This window comes from Micropterus dolomieu, linkage group LG02, assembly GCF_021292245.1.
Source record: "Micropterus dolomieu isolate WLL.071019.BEF.003 ecotype Adirondacks linkage group LG02, ASM2129224v1, whole genome shotgun sequence".
NCBI classification, from domain to species: domain Eukaryota; kingdom Metazoa; phylum Chordata; class Actinopteri; order Centrarchiformes; family Centrarchidae; genus Micropterus; species Micropterus dolomieu.
In genome coordinates this window covers 32,324,463-32,344,334 of record NC_060151.1, presented here as the reverse complement: position 1 = coordinate 32,344,334, position 19,872 = coordinate 32,324,463, and the positions used below count along the sequence as shown (strand labels likewise).

The 19,872-nt window shown below is 43.3% G+C and overlaps 1 protein-coding gene across 1 annotated transcript in view; it reads right to left on the bottom strand.

Annotated features, from left to right (window-relative positions):
• Nucleotides 1–5,392: 5,392 nt before the first annotated feature.
• LOC123967444 (rho GTPase-activating protein 27-like) overlaps nt 5,393–19,872 on the bottom strand; it is a 29,459-nt gene continuing 14,979 nt past the window's right edge. Inside the window, exons 9-26 of the mRNA XM_046043541.1 lie at nt 18,915–19,094; nt 18,656–18,820; nt 18,226–18,291; nt 18,062–18,145; nt 17,890–17,985; nt 17,727–17,807; nt 17,549–17,614; nt 16,053–16,120; nt 13,524–13,611; nt 13,138–13,239; nt 12,914–13,012; nt 12,701–12,773; nt 11,414–11,533; nt 11,159–11,257; nt 11,006–11,083; nt 9,913–10,047; nt 9,675–9,780; nt 5,393–8,813 (exon numbers count right to left, since the gene is read on the bottom strand). Of these exons, the coding sequence (XP_045899497.1) occupies nt 8,636–8,813; nt 9,675–9,780; nt 9,913–10,047; nt 11,006–11,083; nt 11,159–11,257; nt 11,414–11,533; nt 12,701–12,773; nt 12,914–13,012; nt 13,138–13,239; nt 13,524–13,611; nt 16,053–16,120; nt 17,549–17,614; nt 17,727–17,807; nt 17,890–17,985; nt 18,062–18,145; nt 18,226–18,291; nt 18,656–18,820; nt 18,915–19,094 (1,884 nt within the window). The 3' untranslated portion in view covers nt 5,393–8,635. The remainder of the gene's footprint in view (nt 8,814–9,674; nt 9,781–9,912; nt 10,048–11,005; nt 11,084–11,158; nt 11,258–11,413; nt 11,534–12,700; nt 12,774–12,913; nt 13,013–13,137; nt 13,240–13,523; nt 13,612–16,052; nt 16,121–17,548; nt 17,615–17,726; nt 17,808–17,889; nt 17,986–18,061; nt 18,146–18,225; nt 18,292–18,655; nt 18,821–18,914; nt 19,095–19,872) is intronic.

The window sequence follows — 19,872 nt, the reverse complement described above, 5'->3', positions numbered from 1 at the left end:
CTGCGATGTGTTCACTGACTCTGTATCTTCATCCTGCGATGTGTTCACTGACTCTGTATCTCCATCCTGTCACTGACTCTCTGTATCTCCATCCTGTCACTGACTCTCTGTATCTCCATCCTGTCACTGACTCTCTGTATCTCCATCCTGCGATGTGTTCACTGACTCTCTGTATCTTCATCCTGCGATGTGTTCACTGACTCTCTGTATCTCCATCCTGTCACTGACTCTCTGTATCTTCATCCTGTGATGTGTTCACTGACTCTCTGTATCTTCATCCTGCGATGTGTTCACTGACTCTGTATCTTCATCCTGCGATGTGTTCACTGACTCTCTGTATCTCCATCCTGTCACTGACTCTCTGTATCTCCATCCTGTCACTGACTCTCTGTATCTTCATCCTGCGATGTGTTCACTGACTCTGTATCTCCATCCTGTGATGTGTTCACTGACTCTCTGTATCTTCATCCTGCGATGTGTTCACTGACTCTGTATCTCCATCCTGTGATGTGTTCACTGACTCTCTGTATCTTCATCCTGCGATGTGTTCACTGACTCTGTATCTCCATCCTGTGATGTGTTCACTGACTCTCTGTATCTTCATCCTGCGATGTGTTCACTGACTCTGTATCTCCATCCTGTGATGTGTTCACTGACTCTGTATCTCCATCCTGTGATGTGTTCACTGACTCTCTGTATCTTCATCCTGCGATGTGTTCACATGTAGCTGGGAGCTTACTGTTTCATTAAACAACAGCAGACATAAACATTTAACTGTAAATAACAACAAACATATAATAATTAATAATAATAATAAATCAGGTAACAGTAACTGACTCCTCTTTAGAAGTTCTGCTCCTTCAGACGAGTTTTTGTATTTGTTTGCCAGGAAAGATAAAGGTGAGGTGTGGTGACGTGACTTCAGGTACAATCAGGAAATATTTCCAGAGAACTGAAGGGGGCGGAGTTTGAGGAGATCCAGGAACAAGGAGACTAAATAAACCTGACTGCAGGTTCAGAGACGAGGCGGTGAGTCGGTTTCTGCTCTTCAAACTGAAACTACACTGATAATAAAAAGCATATGTAACGATTTTTTAACGATATAACCGTCTGAGATGGATAAAACAACGAGATAAGAACTGATCCAGTTTGGTACATTGACATGATTTATATTTATGTTTCCAGCACTCTGAACAAGCTGGTTCCACATTTAAAAAAGGTGAGTAAACATAACGATTAGTTTTATGCTTCACTTTATATCTACAACACGTGTTTCATCTGAGAATTATGTTATTTTACAGACTTCTGTAACCTAATGTATGATGACCTCTGGGTCTGAGGCCACTAGGGGGCGTCTATAACTGAAACAAATCCCTTTCACATGTTGTGAACTGAATCGACTGAGTTATCAAATCGATTAACAACGGCCGTGAAGTCTTTAGATCAAATGTTCAAAAGCTGATTCCAATATATAAAACAACAAAACTAAAATTTTAAAGTTGTTGTGTGGAATATAAACAGTAAGAGGCCGAACCCGGAACCCTGAGGAGCCCCACCATTTATCCTCCATACATTTGAATTGAAATGAGTCTTTTGTTTGTATTTATTTAAACGTTGTATTGATCAGATCAGTCAGGTGTTGGCAGCGCTGCAGGAGAAGAGTTTCCTCCACGTTCAGACTGAACCGACAGGTTTTTCTAACTTCTGAGGAACTAAAACAGGTCCAACAGTTTCAGTCTCATTTCAACTGTATGTTACACAGTAAATATATAATAATATACTGCGTGTCTCTCACCAGTATCAGAAACAGTCTAAGGAACAACATGTACAAACCACATATATATATAAAAAATACAGCAAAGAGAAGTACTTATCATATGAGTTAGACGTATTTGTACAGATGTGGATCAGAGAACTGGCTCACTGGGCTGCAGGCTGTTCCAACATGTTATATCGAGTTTATTTTTGTTGTATTTTAGTCTTTCTTCCAGCAGCACAGAGCACAGCGAGGCCACTGAAAACACGCAAATCAAACTTATTAAAGCTGATTTAAGTGTTTCCAGCAGCACAGAGCACCTTCTGCTTCAATACATGCAACCAGGGCTTGACATTAACACCCGCCAACCCGCCAGCCGTGGCGGGTAACAGTCACTCCCACTAGCCACTTTGTAGTCTTGTCAAAAGGCATCTAAAATAACAAACGAGTTGCAATGTGACACTGGTCCATTCGTGAAGCCTGTTGTCTTGACCGACAACACTGTAAACTAGAAGATTCTGTCGAGATTAAACAGGCCCGAGTGCTGTTTTTGCCTGCCGTTAATTATTAACTTGACCAGCGGCAGCGATGACAAAGCAAGCTTTTTATAGCAGGAGAATCCACACAACAGGCGCCTCTCCTGCAGTGCCGCTGTGTGAGGGTGAGGACGCCAAATATGACATCCGGACTTTTGTCACAGGAGAATAAGTTTAATCTGTCACAGGGCAGCCGCAGTCCCTCAGACCTGCAGACCGTCAGCCTCCCGCCTGCTTTCAACCTGATGATATGATGGTATGACATTCAAAGGAGAACGAGATAAAGAGAAAAGGCAGAAGGAAAAAGACGTTAAATGCTGTAAAATGACAGAGATCTTCGTGATTAAGGGACTTGGTGTTACTAGCAGGGCTGCCCTCATATCACATCATACGGTCATATCACAGCTACCTTTCCAGAGCTGATTCTGGTTTTTGATAAAAGTAATCATGCCCTGTAGGAAAGCAGGAGATGCATTTGTATGGGATTAATCTGGAAAATAAAGACTTGTATAATTGTTTCAGGTGGACGTATCTCCAGTTGCTCAGAGCTTCATGATGATAAACATAAATCCAGTCAGACATGCAAAACAATCTTTTTCTTAGACAAAAATATTACTACTCTGCTATGTATTACAGTATTTACTGTAAATAACAGTTTTCCTGGTGCATGTTTTGCATTTTTGATGTTTAGTTTAGAATTAATCTTTTACACACGTGCAGCACTTTAATTATATACAATAAAAATCTACTTTTTTAATATCTTAGACTACAAGTTTACAAACAACCTTATCAAAGCTAATCATAATATTAGTCAATTTTAGCACGCCATAGTCAACTTTAATCATATAAAACATAATTTTTCAACAACAAAAATGTGGCTAGTGAAAATGCTGTGTGGCTAGTATCTTTGGAAAACCACTAGCCACATTGGCTAGTGAGCAAAAACGTTAATGTCAAGACCTGCATGCAAGTAACGATTATTTTCATTATTGATTATTCTTCCAGTTCATCGTTTTGGTCCATAACATGTCAAATAAATAAAACGTACAGTAGAAGAAAGGGCGTCACTCGGTGGGGACATCAGGCCTCAGATCAGATAACGAGACCGAACGATCCACGATATCGGGTTCATGGTCCGGGGGTCCTCCCCCAAAAAACTTTGGGAACACTTGAGATACTTTCTTTGGAGCATGCATATTTGTTTCCTCTATATTTAAATTGCAGCATGGAGCTGACAGTTAAAGAGCTTCTGCTGAAAACGCTGAAGAAGCTGAAAGCTGAAGAGTTTAACGACTTCAAGTACTACCTGGAGGAGTACGGAACCAAAACCAAGGCCTCTCTGAATAAAGATGACGGTTTCCTGGAAATTTCCCCCTGTGACCTGGAGAACGCAGACAGACGGAAGACGGTGGATCTGATCGTTCAGACGTACAGCAGCCAGCCGGTGAGGGTGACCCGCGACGTGTTAGAGAAGGTCGGGAGGAACGACCTGATGGACGCATTAAGTCAGAACACAGGTAAACCTACGCAGAGAGGTCAGAACTAAAACTACAAACACTCATTCTTCAGATCAGATGTGTGGAAAATCTAGTTTACACGTTGTTCTAAACTAAAGAGTAAAAGACTCCTGGTATTGAATTATCAAACCTGATTCATAAACAGGGACGTCACAACACCAGACATTTAGTAGTCGATACTGATGCCAGAAAAATCCCATCATTCTTGACACCACGTTAAAAAACAAAACAAAAACAAAAAAATCCCATCATGCACTCCTTCAATAAAAACATCTGAACAGTAGAACAACTAGCAGTTGATAAAGAGAGGATGTCCAGACAAGAGGTGAAACCTTACACTGATTAATTCATTCATTTCTTAACTTCACTCTCAGGCGTGAAATGTTTCAGGGTCTCTCTCTCTCTATTCTGGCAGCGGCTTGAGATTTCTGTGTTGAAAAACTAAACAGTTATAGATTGAAATGGATCGTATTGTATTTAAAGACGTCCATAACTCCTCCTGCAGTTACAGGCGTGTTGGACAGACACTGTAAGTCTACGCATGTGCAGATTTAACGCCTTTAATGACACCGCCTGGCCCCTAACCCCACGCACATGTGCAGAACGGACATTCATTTCTTAGTGCTGCGAACTGCATCATCATCTTTGGTGATTCTGAGTTGACCCAAACTGAAACATCTAAATTAGCTCTCCAACAGAACTGGGAGACTTCCAGACTTTGACACGGAGCTGTTGAAGGTTGTAGATATTAAACCAACAACATACCTGATGGCGGAGCTGTTGCTGCAGCTTGGATCTCAAGTACTGCCATGTTTTCAGAGTTTAGGAATCAACTTCTCGTGACATCCCTATTCCTAAGGATCATGAATATAAAACTGTTCCAAACGAGTCCTCTCATCTGAAACAGCCTCTAACGTCCCGTCTCTCTGTCCTCAGGTCCGATGGAGTTAAACGCCGGTAAGATTTCCCCTTCATGTGACACTTTAAAAATATCCCATGACACGTGAACGCACCGTGAAACCTTTTCTTTCTCTCCGTTCTTTTTTAGCAAACTTTCGGTAACAGGGTTGCCATGGTAACAGCTGCACACTGTCCAGGACAAACATCTGCAGACGTCAAGATATCAGCTTTTGTTTTACTGTTTCTATTTTTCTTCATCAAGTTTAAAGTTTTAGGTGTTAAAGTGGAATCAGAGCATTTATATTGACTAATATTGTACTGTTTTGTCACGGTTCATTCTCTTATCTAACCGAGGCAGGGCTGGACTGTGTTCTTTAGTCTGGAGCTTATTCTCCGTGTGGGTTTATCTTCCTGTAGAATTACACTTTAGCTTATTAGTCACTGTCATATTTTTTGGAGTATGAATTCGACAGGTGGAAATTAATCTCAGTTCTTACACACTGTACCTTTTAATTATAGTTGTGATTTCATCTAGAAATAAACTGGATTCATAAAAGTGTTTGTGTTTTTTGCCGAGGCTGCAGGTGCCCAAAGACAGAAGTACACGGGACATCTGTGAGAGAGTGAGCTATGCTACATGACTAGCTGCTCTCTGTTATAATATTTGATGAAACACACCTGAACACTGGCGTAAAGATCTCTTTTATTAGGTCAGTAAAATACCCTCTTATGTACAGAGTTTAATCTGTTAGTCGTCCATGTTAACTTTGTTCTATATCTGTAATACATATAAACTCAACACTATAAAAACATACATTGTACACGCTATCATTTCTTGAACCCATCGTTACAGCAGGACACAAACAACAGTAAAAATGTTCCTGTAAAATTCATCCCTTAAAAAAACCCACTAACATTTCTGTAAATCTTGTTTTCTGTATTCGATAAGTCCCTCAGGGAATCATCCTGGGTCCTCTGAACTTTCTAGTAAACGTTATTTAGATTTAATAAATCCACTTGTTTTCTGTCTTAATCGACAGCTCCAGGGTGTGTCGAGCCTAGCTTAGCACAAAGACTGGAATTATTTGATTCAGTTTCTCAGTTGAATTCTGACTTCATTTCATGAAAGTCTAAAACAACATGTCGGCTCCATACTGTACCTGAAGACATCACGTCACCAAGATTACATTTTGATCCAGTGTTTAATATGACAAAGGTCTTCAGTAAAACATGTATCAACATATATACTGACTTAGATTACTTTTCTGTGCAAATGTGTGTTTTCCAGCATCAGTGAATGCAACACAGCCTGAAAGTTAATATATTGATCCATACTTTGAACACATCAGTTCTTACTTACTGAGTCTAAATTCACCCGCTCTCATCCCGTCATATATGGACGCTTTGTCAAGACCCTTTGGTGTCGTTTTTTAATGCCCTGGGTACCTTTAGCATTGTTAAGCATTGGTTTTGAAGGTGTAGGACTCCGCAGTCAAGTTAGCAAGAATGAATATGCACCATCCTGTTAGACTTTCAAAGTAAAACTAGTGGTTAATGTTGTTAAATGTTGCAGCTGGGTTAGGTTTAGACACCAAAACCGCTTAGTTAGTTTTAGGAAAAGATCATGATTTGGATTAAAATACCTACGTTACTTACGTGACCCTAAATTATAATCACTAAAAGGAATCAATAGTGACTTTTTGCTTCACATGGGAAACAAACAATGGGCTCCTGGGAGAAAATCCGGTGTCAGTCCCACCATCATCCCAACCGCCTCCTTACTCTGACTTTTTGGTTATTTATAGTAGTGAAAAATGACGCTAGATGGCTTCCCCCAGTGTGTTGAACTAGGATCTGTGTCGGTACCGGACGCTGAAGGACGTGACAAAGTCACGCTCTGGGAATGAGAGCGGGCCGTAAATATACTGAACATGGACAAGTAGATATTTTGAATGAAAGTAAACGCAGGTGTGTGGTTGTAGAAGATCCATTGTTCGTAGCGTAAAACACTAAGTGTGATTGAGGCTGTGAGTCCATACTAATCAACAAACAATCTGAAACCTGTACAGCAGCAGAGGTCATCGATTACAACATTGAGTGAGCAGGTAAGACTTGAGCCAATCAGCATCAAGTCTTTTGATGCCTGCAGTAAGTCAAATCTAAGACACAAAAGACACAAAAGTAGTTGTGGACACAGAGCTTTCCTTCCTCTGTTAACATCTTCAGAGGGTTTGAGTCTTGTGAACAATGTACATGTTCAGTTGAGAATTTATTTTTAGGGGCTCCAGAGTCTCTGTAAGTAAATATGTTTGGTATTCTTGGGCACAGATTTCAGGTAGGAGTGAGGATAGTGAGTTAGAATCACATAGTATTGACGATAAAATATTCCATAGGCTGTCTTCAGGACGGGTCAGTCTGAGGTCTTCCCTCAAAAACAGTGTTAATCCTGTTTGGTGTTTCTTGGCTCAGAAAAGGTTTTCTTTGGGGATGAGAGGTATTTGAATGCCAAAACACCTGGAACTTTCTTGTCTTCCCCAAAGGTCAAGAGTCAAGAGTTTGGAAGGTTGTAGCGATACTTTGTGTTTCTGAGGTGCCAGGCAAGTGGGACACAACCTGAAGATGGTTGGTCTGTTGTGATTTCCCAGGTTGTCATGGGTCTGAATGCAAGAATTTCTGATCTTAGAACCAGTACAAGGTTTTAGTTCCACACAGGTTCTACCTGGGTCATTTAAGGCTTGGTGGTCTGGTGGTGAGAGAGAGGTGTTGTGTAACCAACAGATTCCAGGTTTAACTTGAGGATGATAATGTTTGGTTCTATAGTTCTTCAAGGTTCCAAAATGATCTGGAACCTGTATAGATAGCTCTCAGTCAAAGGATTGGTAACTATGTTTTATAAGGCTTGGTAGTCTGGTGGTGAGAGCAAGTTCCGGGTTCAACACCCATGCATTTAAATACCCACAGGATTTAAAAAGGAGGAGAGGATGTTTGAGTCCAGAGTTCTACAAGGTTCTGGAAGGATATGGAAAATGTTGGGACAGTTCTTTCACAAAGTGAGACATTTTGGGGTATTAAGGTGCTAAGTTTGTTTGGTCTTGAAAGAGCAGTGAAGCTGCTGGTTAAAATTTTAGAATCAGTCCAGAGTTCTAGATAGTTCCACTCAAGTTCCATCTGGATCATGTAGAGCACAGTGATAAGAGAAGGGTATCAGTCTGCAGTCCCCAAATTCTACTCTCGTAGCTTTAATGGCCATACATTTTAAAAACAGGAAGAGAAGATGAGATTGGGTCCAGAAAGATCTACAAGGTTCTTGAAGCTTCTGAAACAGTTTTAGCTTGACGTGGAATTGTTGGTCCTTTGCAATGAGACATGATTCACGTTTAAGGTTTTAAAACCAGTCCCGGGTCCCAGATGGCTCCACTTCGGTTCAGGCATTTCAGGCACAGGGTTTAGAAAGGGGTCTGGTGAAGCCTGCAGGTTCAGGTTGTAATCCCAGAGAACTTGAATGTCTATTGATTTTTTGTGACAGACATTTACGTGATGATGTTTGGTTCCAGAGATCTACAAGGGTCTAGAAGGACCTTCAATTTGTTGGAAGAGTTATTGCTCAGTGTTTTGGGTTTTTAAGGTGACAAGAAAATTATGTTCTATTTGGTCTGTTGCCTTGAAAGAAGAACCAAGCTGCTGTCAGTTTCAAGACTGCTGCAGAGTTCTAGGTACTTTCACTTTCACAAGTTCTATTTGTTAGAAAGGGACATCATGTAGCCAGTGAGTTCCAAGTTCAGTCCCTGGTGAATTTGGGTTTGAGAGGAAGTGATGTTTGGGTCTAAAGCCTGAGAAGACTTTTGGCAGGACTCATCATTTGGGGGGCTTCCAGGAGGTCCACGGAGGCTTCTGCATGGTTCCAGAGGAGCTCCAGGAGGTTCCCCCTACCTCTGGGAGAAGACGGTCTGGAACTCCCTGAGGATGAGCTCCACTATCTGGCTTTGGAACACCATGTTGATCGTCATATTAGATGACTCAGACTGGGGCCGGAGCAGCGTGGGGCCGAACACGATGGCAACGCTCTGAACCGACATCCTGTTGGAATCCTTGTTCTCGATCACCCTGGAGAGAGAGAAAGTCAAAAACAGTGTGAGTTGAGCAAAGTAAATTATTTTTTTCTGTTTTGTATGTATCATCATGTATCATCACTGCACCAGACTACAAATTACCACAGCACAGAAAAGATTAAGGTTCAGGAGTCTTTCGTTCTTGGTCATACTAACGTACCCAACATTTTTATTCCGTGTCACTGACACATTACAGGCAGACAGACACACAGACTTGAGTTAGATGTATGAGTTGAGCATAGTATAAATTAGCATGGACATATATGTATGTATGTCCTCTGCATTTTAAAAAGCCTGTTAGTCCAATTAACCATTCTAGATGCAAAAGTCTTTGTATTTTATATTTTTTCCAACCATGGAAAATAAAGAATCACATTTGGCATAGGACCCCTCAAATATTTTAGGGTGCTTTGCACTCAGAATGAGACTCATTCATCTGTTCTGGGTAAATTAAGACACTTCTCAATCTGAACTAACATTTCCAACAAGCAGAAGGAAAGAGCATTCTGAGGAGGGAAACAATAAAAGAAAAAACATCTTCTTAGAACCTATAAAACCTGTTTCCCTTTGTTCACATTCTACCATCGTTAGCAAACCAAAGACTTGTTTGAGCTTTCTCTCAGTGTCAGTGGGTGATATTATCTAAGAGAGGTGTCTTATATGTTTTCTACACTAACTAGCTAAGATCCCACCGGACCCAGAGCATAATTATCCCCTCCAAAACACAGAAGGTTAAAATCAAAGTTCATCAACAAGTTGTCTGCTGTGAGTGTCTGGCTTACTATCACCCTTAACTAGTATAAAACTAGTCCTCTGTATATTGTTCAGGTTGTAAGAAGCCTCAGGAGGAACTCACTTGCGCAGATGTTTGAACAGCAGCTCCATGGTGTCATGGTTCGGCAGAGGCAGGGAGCGAACCAGGTCCTTCATGTAGGAGACTCTCAGGCTGTAGTCTGCGACTTCTGTATGGAAATAAACACACAGAGCTGCTGCTAAACACTGACAGCTTCATATTTCATGGCTGTGGTTTAAATGTTTGTGTAACATTTTGCAAGCTGTGCATAAGGAGTGTATAGTTTGTAGTGTAAACTGACGGATGGCAGCGATGAACTTGTCAAAGCAGCTGAAGGGGAATAACGGCTCTGGAAGCTCCCGCAGGAAAAGTTTCAGAGCCCCCGTGATAACATGGATCTCCTCCCACTGTCCGTCCTCCAGGTCCAGATGCTCTTCTGCAGGGACAACAGGGATATCATGCAAAAGACAAAGAATGAGAAACCTTCCGTTTGTATAAACAAATCATCTGCAGATTCTCTCTGGACGTAAACACAGTGTAATTACATCAGGGACATAAACCTGCATTCTCTGTAACAGCCAGCAGACTCGTATCTGCTGCTCTGTGTACATTTAACCAGCGCTGCTGAAAGAGCTTATTAGTCAGCTGTTTTTCCCAAAAAGTATGTTTTGTTTTCAGGCTGTTTTAACGTCCTATCAGAGTTCACATCAATTCCAGATGCACCACGTTACTAACCAAGCTAGCTCCACCCTCTCATCCAAATATGGTCACGTCCGGTGCCTGGTTACCAAAAATCTACATGGCGACAGCCAAAATGTCAAACTGGGGCCTTTAAAACGGCAGTCCACAAACCAACGGGGGACGTCACTGTAACTACGTCCACTTCTTTTATATATGCTATGGTGTGGCCACACAGTAGGACAAATGAGTCTGATTGGTCCATATCAGACTCACTTATCAATACAGTCCAGGCCTGTTCCAGTCTGTGATATGTAACAGTTTAAGATGCTGCCAGTCCTTCTCATAAACATTTTTTATGTTTGATATTTGCCACTGACGTCTGCGACCTCTGTATACTCCACAGTCCTATATGCCTCCATCCAGACTCTCACCAGACTCTCTGCTTTTTCCCCTCTTTATTTGCTCTTTTTAGTTCAAATGTTACTGCACATAAACGAGCTGCTGGTTGGCGTCCATGTTTGTTTTGGTAGAAGAACATGGTTGGCATTCTTGAAGGATTTGAGGGGTCATCTACATGATTACAGAGCAGAGGTTCATGGTGGATTTACTCTTTAATCTCTGCTCTGTCCTTACTGTCAAACACTTAAATATTTTTTTTCAAACAGACTGAATCAGATTAATGCTGCTGTCTGCAGGTCTGGACAGTTTGTTACCATGATCAGCTTTGTGTCGTAGTTTTTGGATTACAGCCAGGTTTCCGCTCACTCTGTAGATCCCGTCCACCTGCAGACCTGAACACACACACACACACATCAGTCTGCTGTGGGTTTACTGGTATTAAATGTGTGTGTGGATTGTATATTTACCTCTCCGCTCCACCACTTTGATACATTTCTCCACAAATTTGGGGATGGTGGTGTTCTCTCTGTGGCAGAGTGTATCCAGGTGACAGCCGAACACGTTATCTGGACCAGAGATAAACATATGATATACTGACTCGCCTCAGTGTGCATCATCACGTAGAATTACTCACTATCCGTTAACAGACACCTCATCTTTGTTTAAGAGGCCGTCATTACATTTTGTGTGGACTTGTCCTGTTCAAAGAGATGGAAGTTTACCTCTGATGTAGCCTTTCTCTTTAACGCTCTGCAGCGTCGGCCTGCGCTGGAGGAAACGCCGTAGTTTGGTCCGAACTCGCGTCTGCTCAGAGTCGGCAGTTCCTGATGTACTCGTGGTCGCTAAAACAGAGAAGAAGAATGTCTGATGTCTGAGCAGGACAGGAAGCAGAATTACAATCTCTGAGGAGGTGTTTTAACTTATTTTGGATTGTGTCACATACAGTTCAAAAGATCTCAATGTTCAAACAAATAATCTGTATAAGAACACATCAAATACCTGCTAATGAAAATTCTTATTACCAACAAGTCAAGTAAACTTTATATAGTCCAAAATCAATGTAAAGCACACGGCTGCCTCTATACCTACACCCTCAACTCGGATAAGGGGGAAAAATGAAGAAACCTTATTTCAACGAATGTAGATCTTCTACAGTAGTCAGTAAAACATTGAGTTATTTTGGTGGGTCAGCTGGACCACATAACTGTGTCTCCTGAAAGTTCAGCAAACTGATTTTCAGCTGGATTTTAAAGAGTTTTAATGTTTGCTGTTAATCTCAGTTTAGAGACGATCTGCTGATGGTGAAGACACGTCTGATTCTACTGAGAGGAAACAGAAAACATCAACCAGCTGCTGACCAGAGTCTGTCATAAAGAAGATTCAGCTGGCCACATTTTATTCTCCATGTTCACCTTTGAAAACCCCAACTGACCAAACAATCTCAACTCAAGGTCCACTTTCTCACTTGTTCTGGAGTGTTTTACAGGATTGCATCACCTTCGTTGTGCAAATGTAGATTTGATGGATGAAAAGTTCTGAACATTCACAGATCGACTGCAACTGAGCGAACTGAGTCTGCTGATGACGGCACGATAGGGTCCATTAATGCAGCAGAACTGTTTACATATGTGAGTGGAGAGGTGTGTAGACCAGTGACTGCAGGCGTGATGTTGATGGGCTCGGTGCTTTTTGTGGCTGTAGTGCCGATGCAAGGCAGAATACGATGGAGTCTTAGAGTAGAAATTTCTACGCACACATTTACATTTACTCATTTGGCAGACGCTTTTATCCAAAGCGACTTACATTTGAGGAACAACATACAAGCGTCAACAGAGCATCAACTACAGATCTACAACTGACAATACATACTAGTAAGAGCAGCAATAAATACTAGTAAGAGCAGCAATAAATACTAGGTTTACACAACTCTCCACTCACACGTTGTAAACATGATGAGGCCAGAAAGCAGGTGGACTTAATGGATATAAATTTGTAGATCGTGGACTCACGTGTCCTCTTCTTGTCTTTATCTTCTTTGTCCGAAGCGACGTCGTCCTCGTCCTCTGACTGATGACCGTGTTCCTGGAGGAGTTAAATGAAACGTGCTGATGTTATCAATCATCTCGTTAATCTGTAAAGCTCTTTAAAACTCAGCTCTGATCCTTAAGAGACACTGTGGGACGTCCTCACAAGTATAATGTTTGTGTAGGTGTGTGTGTTACCAGCTGTCTGATGGCGTCGTGCATCACTTTGAACCAATCGCTGATGATGCTCTCCGTGTCGTACTGCATCAGATACTCGCAGCCCTGACGAGTCTTCAGCTGCACACAAACACAACCACACGCCTTAGTAACACGTTAGTAACCACGGCAAGGCGTCCAGTCAGACTCTGGTGACTGCGTCTACCATGGTGGACAAACTGTAACCATGGTAACAATGGGGTTACCTCCAGAACGTTCTTCTTCGATGACTTTTCCTTGGGGGCCCAGCTCACCGAGGCTCCTCTCAGCTCGACGGTGTATTCTGGAACAATCTGTGACGATTTATTCTGCAGAACAGGAAGTCATCATCATCACCATCATCATCATCAGAGCTAAGTTAATTAAACATTCATTTATTTTGTTGCTGTTTTGCCTTAAAGAATTAGTTTGATTACAACATTAATATTATTATTTTAGTTCATTTGAGTTCTTATTAAGGCTTTTATTTTGAAGGTACAGGCCAGCCTGGGCAGGTGAGTCTAAAGCTAACCCCTCGGTCTCGGTCTAACTCGGTGTTACAGTAAATGACAGACGTGTTGTGATGAGCCCAGTATGTGTAACTGGTTCTTACAGCGTTCCCAGTTGGAGCAAATTTGGGGTCTCTGTGGAAGGTGAGGATCCCACCGTGGAGGACGGTCCAGGACTGACTCCAGTTCTTCCTGTCAACAACAACACAAACAAAGACACAATAAGCCAAACTGAACCAACTGTACAGCACACATATGTTTGTCTTTGTAATGTCCTGAGCTTCTCTGTGTGCTCTGTTTGCAGGTACCCTGCCAGCCACCCTTTTCTTTGTTTGCAATGAACTCCTCTACGTTGCCTACATGGAGCCAGAGTCCTAATGTTTTGGGGGCCCCTGCAGGAGGCCCCTGCAGGAGTCTTATTGCTGTTCCACCCCCAGCCTGTGTAACCCTGCGTTCGACTGTTAAGGTGCTGTGTTGTTTGATGCTCGCTGTGAGCTGCTGTTTCTCCCTCTGTGGTGAGTTTAGTGTCTGAGTGCTTTTGACCTGAACTTTTCAGCGATCCCCCAGGTGAGTTAGGGGGTGTGCCAGTCGACCAGAGTAATCTGTCCCTCCATCAAATCGCTCGTTTGTTTTTGTTTACCATCTTTATTTAGGAGATAACTCTGGGTGGAGACGTGTTTCTCTGTTGGGAACATTTCCGGTTCTTGGCCAGATGGCTGAGGTTCACTAAAGCTCTGCTCTTAAAGCTGCTTCAAAGACGCCACACCTCAGTAGATATTTAGGCTTCAGTGTAAGTTAGGCAGGTAGCAGGGGGTTTGCTTGATGTTCTCACCACATTAGGTAAGTTAAAGGTGCTATGCTTAAATGTGGCAACCAGCAACGCTTGTAGAAGCAGCAGCTCCCTCAAACTTCACTACACTTTTGTTCTTCATCTTTTTTTCCAGCTTTATTGCTGAAACTTGTGCTTCCTCTGACAGAAATACAGTCACTGGAAAAGGAAGATGGGTTTTTGGATTAAAGAGCAGCAGATCTTAGACGATCCACACGGCCAGATAAACCGGACCAGGTACCACGGCGGGCGCTGTGATCGCTCAGAGAGGAACCGTGTAGGTCCAGCATCGACTTTACGCTGCTCCTGAAAGGTCCAGCCTGGACAAAATGGGACTCATGTGGGCCAAGCAACAGAATTCAGGGATTGTTGTGCCCACATCTTTACAGAGACCTGGTCCATAAAAGCAGATTACCATCAGTGGCCTGTACTACGAAGGGAGTTGACAGGGTAACAAACTCTGACCGCTACACTGGAGTTAAACTACGACGGTGGAAAAGATGTAGGGTAGTTGAGTCCCTGTTAACTTAATTGGAGTTGGTGCACGTTCGCATAAAAGCAGCGTGTTCGGCCGTGCAGGAGTTTTTTCTCAACGGCGCATGCTCCGTATTTCTCCAGAGGAACGCACGTTGGTAGTGTCAGGATATGATGAATGTAAAGATACGTTAACGGCTAAATCTACTGTCGTGGCGGCCGACAGAGCCAGGGAGGCTTGTTGGCACCGCGTGGAGTAAATTTGTAGCCTAAAAATTTTCACAGTGTTCTGATTGTAGTTCAAATTTCTATTGTGTATTTTATGGGCTCTTCTTTTATGTGTAATATGATTAAGATGTAAAGGTCCAGCTGCACATGAGGTCCACTGTATTATGAAAGTTATATTAAACTTCACAATCAGATTTAGCAGCGAGGAAACACTCTTGAGTTTATTTCTTCTTTTTTCTTTCTTTATTTCTTATTTTTCTTCTTGTAAATTTCACACTTTAATCTAGGACTTTTGTTTCTCGGTTATTGACCCCTATATCTCAATATGTGAAAACACTTTTCAATTACAGACTACAGATAGGCTGCAACTCAGAAACTGTCCCGTTAATTAATTAAGATTCCTCTCTAAAATCCCAGCTCGGCTGCAGGGCTCGCTGTCTGAACGTGATGCTGTTGTGTTCAGAACTTCAGTGGGACAAATCAGGATGAAATCTAAACATGTTTTATGAAGCGGTGTGTGGCAACAGACCTCGGTAACACCCTTTGGTAGAAAGGGTTAATCGGGAAGTCACACCTGAAGTTACCTGGATTAGACCGGTACCCTGCTTCATAGTTCAGGCCACATGTCGCTGCACTTTACATTCTCCCAGACGCAGATTAAAGAACTGTACTTTTATTTAAATGTTACCATATTTTAATACACATTTAATTATTAGTTCTGTGTGTAACACGGGTAACACACAAACTTTTGTTTCGTTATCCAACCTTGTGTCGTATAATGACAAATAAACAACCTTGTAACCGTCTAACCGTGATCCTAGCTTGGTGTGTTAAGCAGCTTTTGTCAAGTAATGATCTGCGACTTGACTTTGTGCAGTTCTCCCCGAGTGTGTTGTTGCCGACCAGCAGGTTCTGTTTTGGTGGAGGTGTTTGTTGGTTTGTTGGTTGTGATATCCATTAGGTAGAGAGTTATTGTTATTGGACACTGGGTTCATTTTGAAACTTTCTCTAAAGGCTTCAGCGGCAGCTTCTCAGATGTAGGAACGTTATCAGAGCAACACCTGCTGACTTCATTGGAGCCGAAGTGCCCTTAAAGTCTCACCTGATCCTTTTGCCGTTCTCAGCCACTTTCGTCTTGTTCATGATCCCTGCTTTCTCCAGCAGGTGGCTCTGTGGAGACACAGACACAGACAGGTGAGTCTTCAGGTTTCTTTAAACCTGCAGGTCGGCTTTGAAATGTGACTCCTGCGTAAACAAGGGAGTGGTGTGTTAGAGAGTGAGTTCAGTCTTCTCTCTCTACCTGCAGCTCAAAAACATTTTTACAAAGACTTTTTAACTGAAGAGTCCTAAAAAACATTTGGCTTCACGTTCCAAACTACACACACTGCTACTAAAACCTCCTGGAGGAACCTGGAGATTGTGCTTCAAAAAAACCTTTGGAACTTCCTCAGTGAGCTTTAGAAACTCCCCAAGAACCTCTGGAACCCCATTCAGGTCCCCTCGAGTCTTTCATCTCTTAAAAGACCCGTAGAATCTCCTCAGGCATTGCTAGAAGATCCCAAAGGACCTTTAGAATAACCTCCACAATGACTCATAGTGCCTTTATAAGGATCCCGGAAATCTTCTTACTGGCCTCTAGACTTCCTCAAAGACCCCCAACACTTCATCAAGGACCTGCAGAACATCTATAAAGACTCCTAAATCTCCTCAAGGTCCCCTAGAAATTATTCAAGACCAGCCTACTCAAAGACCCCTCAGAGACCCCTTGAACATCATAAGAACCAACAGATGGATCCACATAATCCCTGGATCTTTCACGATCATCTCCAGAACCTCCCCTTGATACTTCTCAAGGAACCCCAGATCCTTCTTAAGGACCTCTGAGACATCCCCAATATCCCTTTGCAGTCAGACCTGCTGAGTCAGTATGGTCGTCAGAGATCAGAAGTTTGTTTCTTTAATCTTGACTGAACTTAGTTCCTTCTTCTTCTTCCTTCTTCAGGTCCAGTTGATGCCCTTTGTTACCAGAAAGTTTCCTGTTTCGTCAGATTTTAGATTTGATTTTGTTACCGGTGCCTTGTGTGAAACATTGCTCTGAAAAAAAGATGTTATTATCTTAGCAGAGCAGTTCCTCAGCCTCACCCTGAGAACCATCAGCAGAACCAGAGGAGGGAGTTAGTGGAGAAACACCAGGCAACTTTCTGAGCAATATACACAGAGTGAGGATCTGCCGGCGCCCCCTGCAGGCTGCAGCGCTCATTACAGCCACATCTGGACAAGATGGTAACAATAGTCCAACTACCTGCTTTATTATTAATCTCTGTGTCAAAGTGTTGGACAGCATCTTCAGGAATAATATTTGAAAATGTGAGGCTGCAGACACTGAGGACACACAGCGGGGGGCGCCGTCCCTCCGACCTGCCCAGAAAGTTCCCTTCAGGTGACGACTTAGTGTTTTAGAAACAACATGTTGGATTGATTCTGCGCGAGTTAGAACAAAAGTTAGTTCAACCTCTAACCAACGGCACGACACTGACACCAGCGACCACCAGACAGACACCCAGCACCTTCAGCAGCCAATCAGAGCCCAGGACCTACGTGTTGCTGGTGGGAGCCTGTGCTGCGATTGGACAGATTCCTCTTCAGTTTGTGCCTTTCAGAGAGCTTGATGAGGGATGACAGGATGAGATCACAAGGTGTCGACAGGTGAATGAATGAATGACTGATGGGAACAGGTGTAATGGGTGTGAAGGGGGGCAGGTGAGTGAGGGTCTACCTGTGGGCTGTCGGGGGACTGCTTCCTGAGGGTCACCTCGCTGAGGTCGGAGACGTTCCTCCGGTGGCTCGGAGCAAACGGCTAACAGAGAGAAGGATTATTGTTAAGATCTGGTTGACGCAGCTCATGGATCTGCACAGACTGCTACGCTGGTTAGACTCACGACTTCGGCCACGCTGTGTCTCCAGTTCTTCACTTGTGGAACTGTTCCCTCCTCAGAAACTCCATTTCCCATCAGCCATTGGGGCAAAGGCGGAGCCTGGAATAACCAACGAATCAATGAATGATAAACCAGCTGCCTCACCGACAGACTGCCTGACCTACTGACTGATTACCTCCTGCTGCCTCCTCTGGGAGCTGTTTGCATCTTTCTGGTCCAGCTGAGCTCTGGGAATCAGACTGGCGTGCTGTTGAGGATTCTGGGAAAAGAAGCAACTGGAGATTAACAGTCAAAGCCGGTGACAGGTTCACATGTTGTATATGTGTGTGTGTGTTGTACCGATGTGAAGACAGAGTCGTTGTCAGTGTGGACGTCTACAGGATAGTCTTCCTCTGGCAACGGAGGCTTCAAACACAGTTATTATAGAAAGTTATTAAATGATCCTAAATCATCCGAAGACAGAACCGACCTGCTCTCATGTCTTCACGTTCTACCTGATGTACTTCAAAGATAAAGACAATAATAAATACATTCGTTTAGCCTTGAACGCATCGTCAGATTCTGACTTCAAACTTCTTTTTGAGCTTTAAAGAGTCTTTTGTTGACGTCAGGATATTTTCAGTCAAACAAAAATCATTTTACGTTTCACAGCAAAACATCGCATCTATGAACTTCCGGGCTGAAACCGCGGTTTCACAGGGCAGCATGTGTCTGTAAGACTTCAGTGATCTTAAAGAAGACCTAATCCAGACGTAAACCAGGACCTTACCGGGCCGACGCCGGACCTCCTGCTGGCTGCAGGTCCTGGTGGGGGTGAGGAGGACGAGGAGGGGCCAGATGTCTCTGGTGCGTCCCATGTCGTGGCTCTTGAGGTGGGGTTGTAGTAGTAAAATTTCCCTGAGACTTCGTCCACCAGCTGCTCCCAAGAAGAACCCTGACAGGACGTTAGTTCACAGGATGTTTTAGTTCATCTGAACAGAACGTGTTCTTTTTACTCACATTTTCAGAAATAAAATGATGGTTGGTACCTGAGAGGAGGCGGGGCAGGTCAGAGGGGAGGGGGAGGCCAGCTGTCTCCCCTCGCTGCCCCTGGACTGGCCCATGTCTCGAGCAGGCGGGGTCGGGGGGGTGCGGGGGTCGGACCAGGTGGTCTGTCTGGTCACAGGATGGTAGTAGAACACCTTCCCGCTGTCCTGGTCGGTGTGCACCTGAACAAGGAGCGTTCAGGGTCAGCGAGATCTGAACACCGTCCACTCTGAGTCTACTCAGGAGAACTGATGGTGCGTTCAGGCGCAGTCGTAGTTATTTGTGTTAACCCCACATTTTGAAAAACTTTTATAAGAATGATCCTTTATTTAATAATTATTTTATTGCACTTAAATCTTTAAATTACTTTGTTCACTTGCAGCTGTTTTATTCATCAGATGTGTCCACTGATGCGCCTGTCTAACACTCAGGTGTGTCCACTGATGCACCTGTCTAACACTCAGGTGTGTCCACTGATGCACCTGTCTAACACTCTGGTGTGTCCACTGATGCACCTGTCTAACACTCAGGTGTGTCCACTGTGTCCACTGATGCACCTGTCTAACACTCAGGTGTGTCCACTGATGCACCTGTCTAACACTCAGGTGTGTCCACTGATGCACCTGTCTAACACTCTGGTGTGTCCACTGATGCACCTGTCTAACACTCAGGTGTGTCCACTGTGTCCACTGATGCACCTGTCTAACACTCAGGTGTGTCCACTGTGTCCACTGATGCACCTGTCTAACACTCAGGTGTGTCCACTGTGTCCACTGATGCACCAGTCTAACACTCTGGTGTGTCCACTGATGCACCTGTCTAACACCCTGGTGTGTCCACTGATGCACCTGTCTTACACTCTGGTGTGTCCACTGTGTCCACTGATGCACCTGTCTAACACTCAGGTGTGTCCACTGATGCACCTGTCTAACACTCTGGTGTGTCCACTGTGTCCACTGA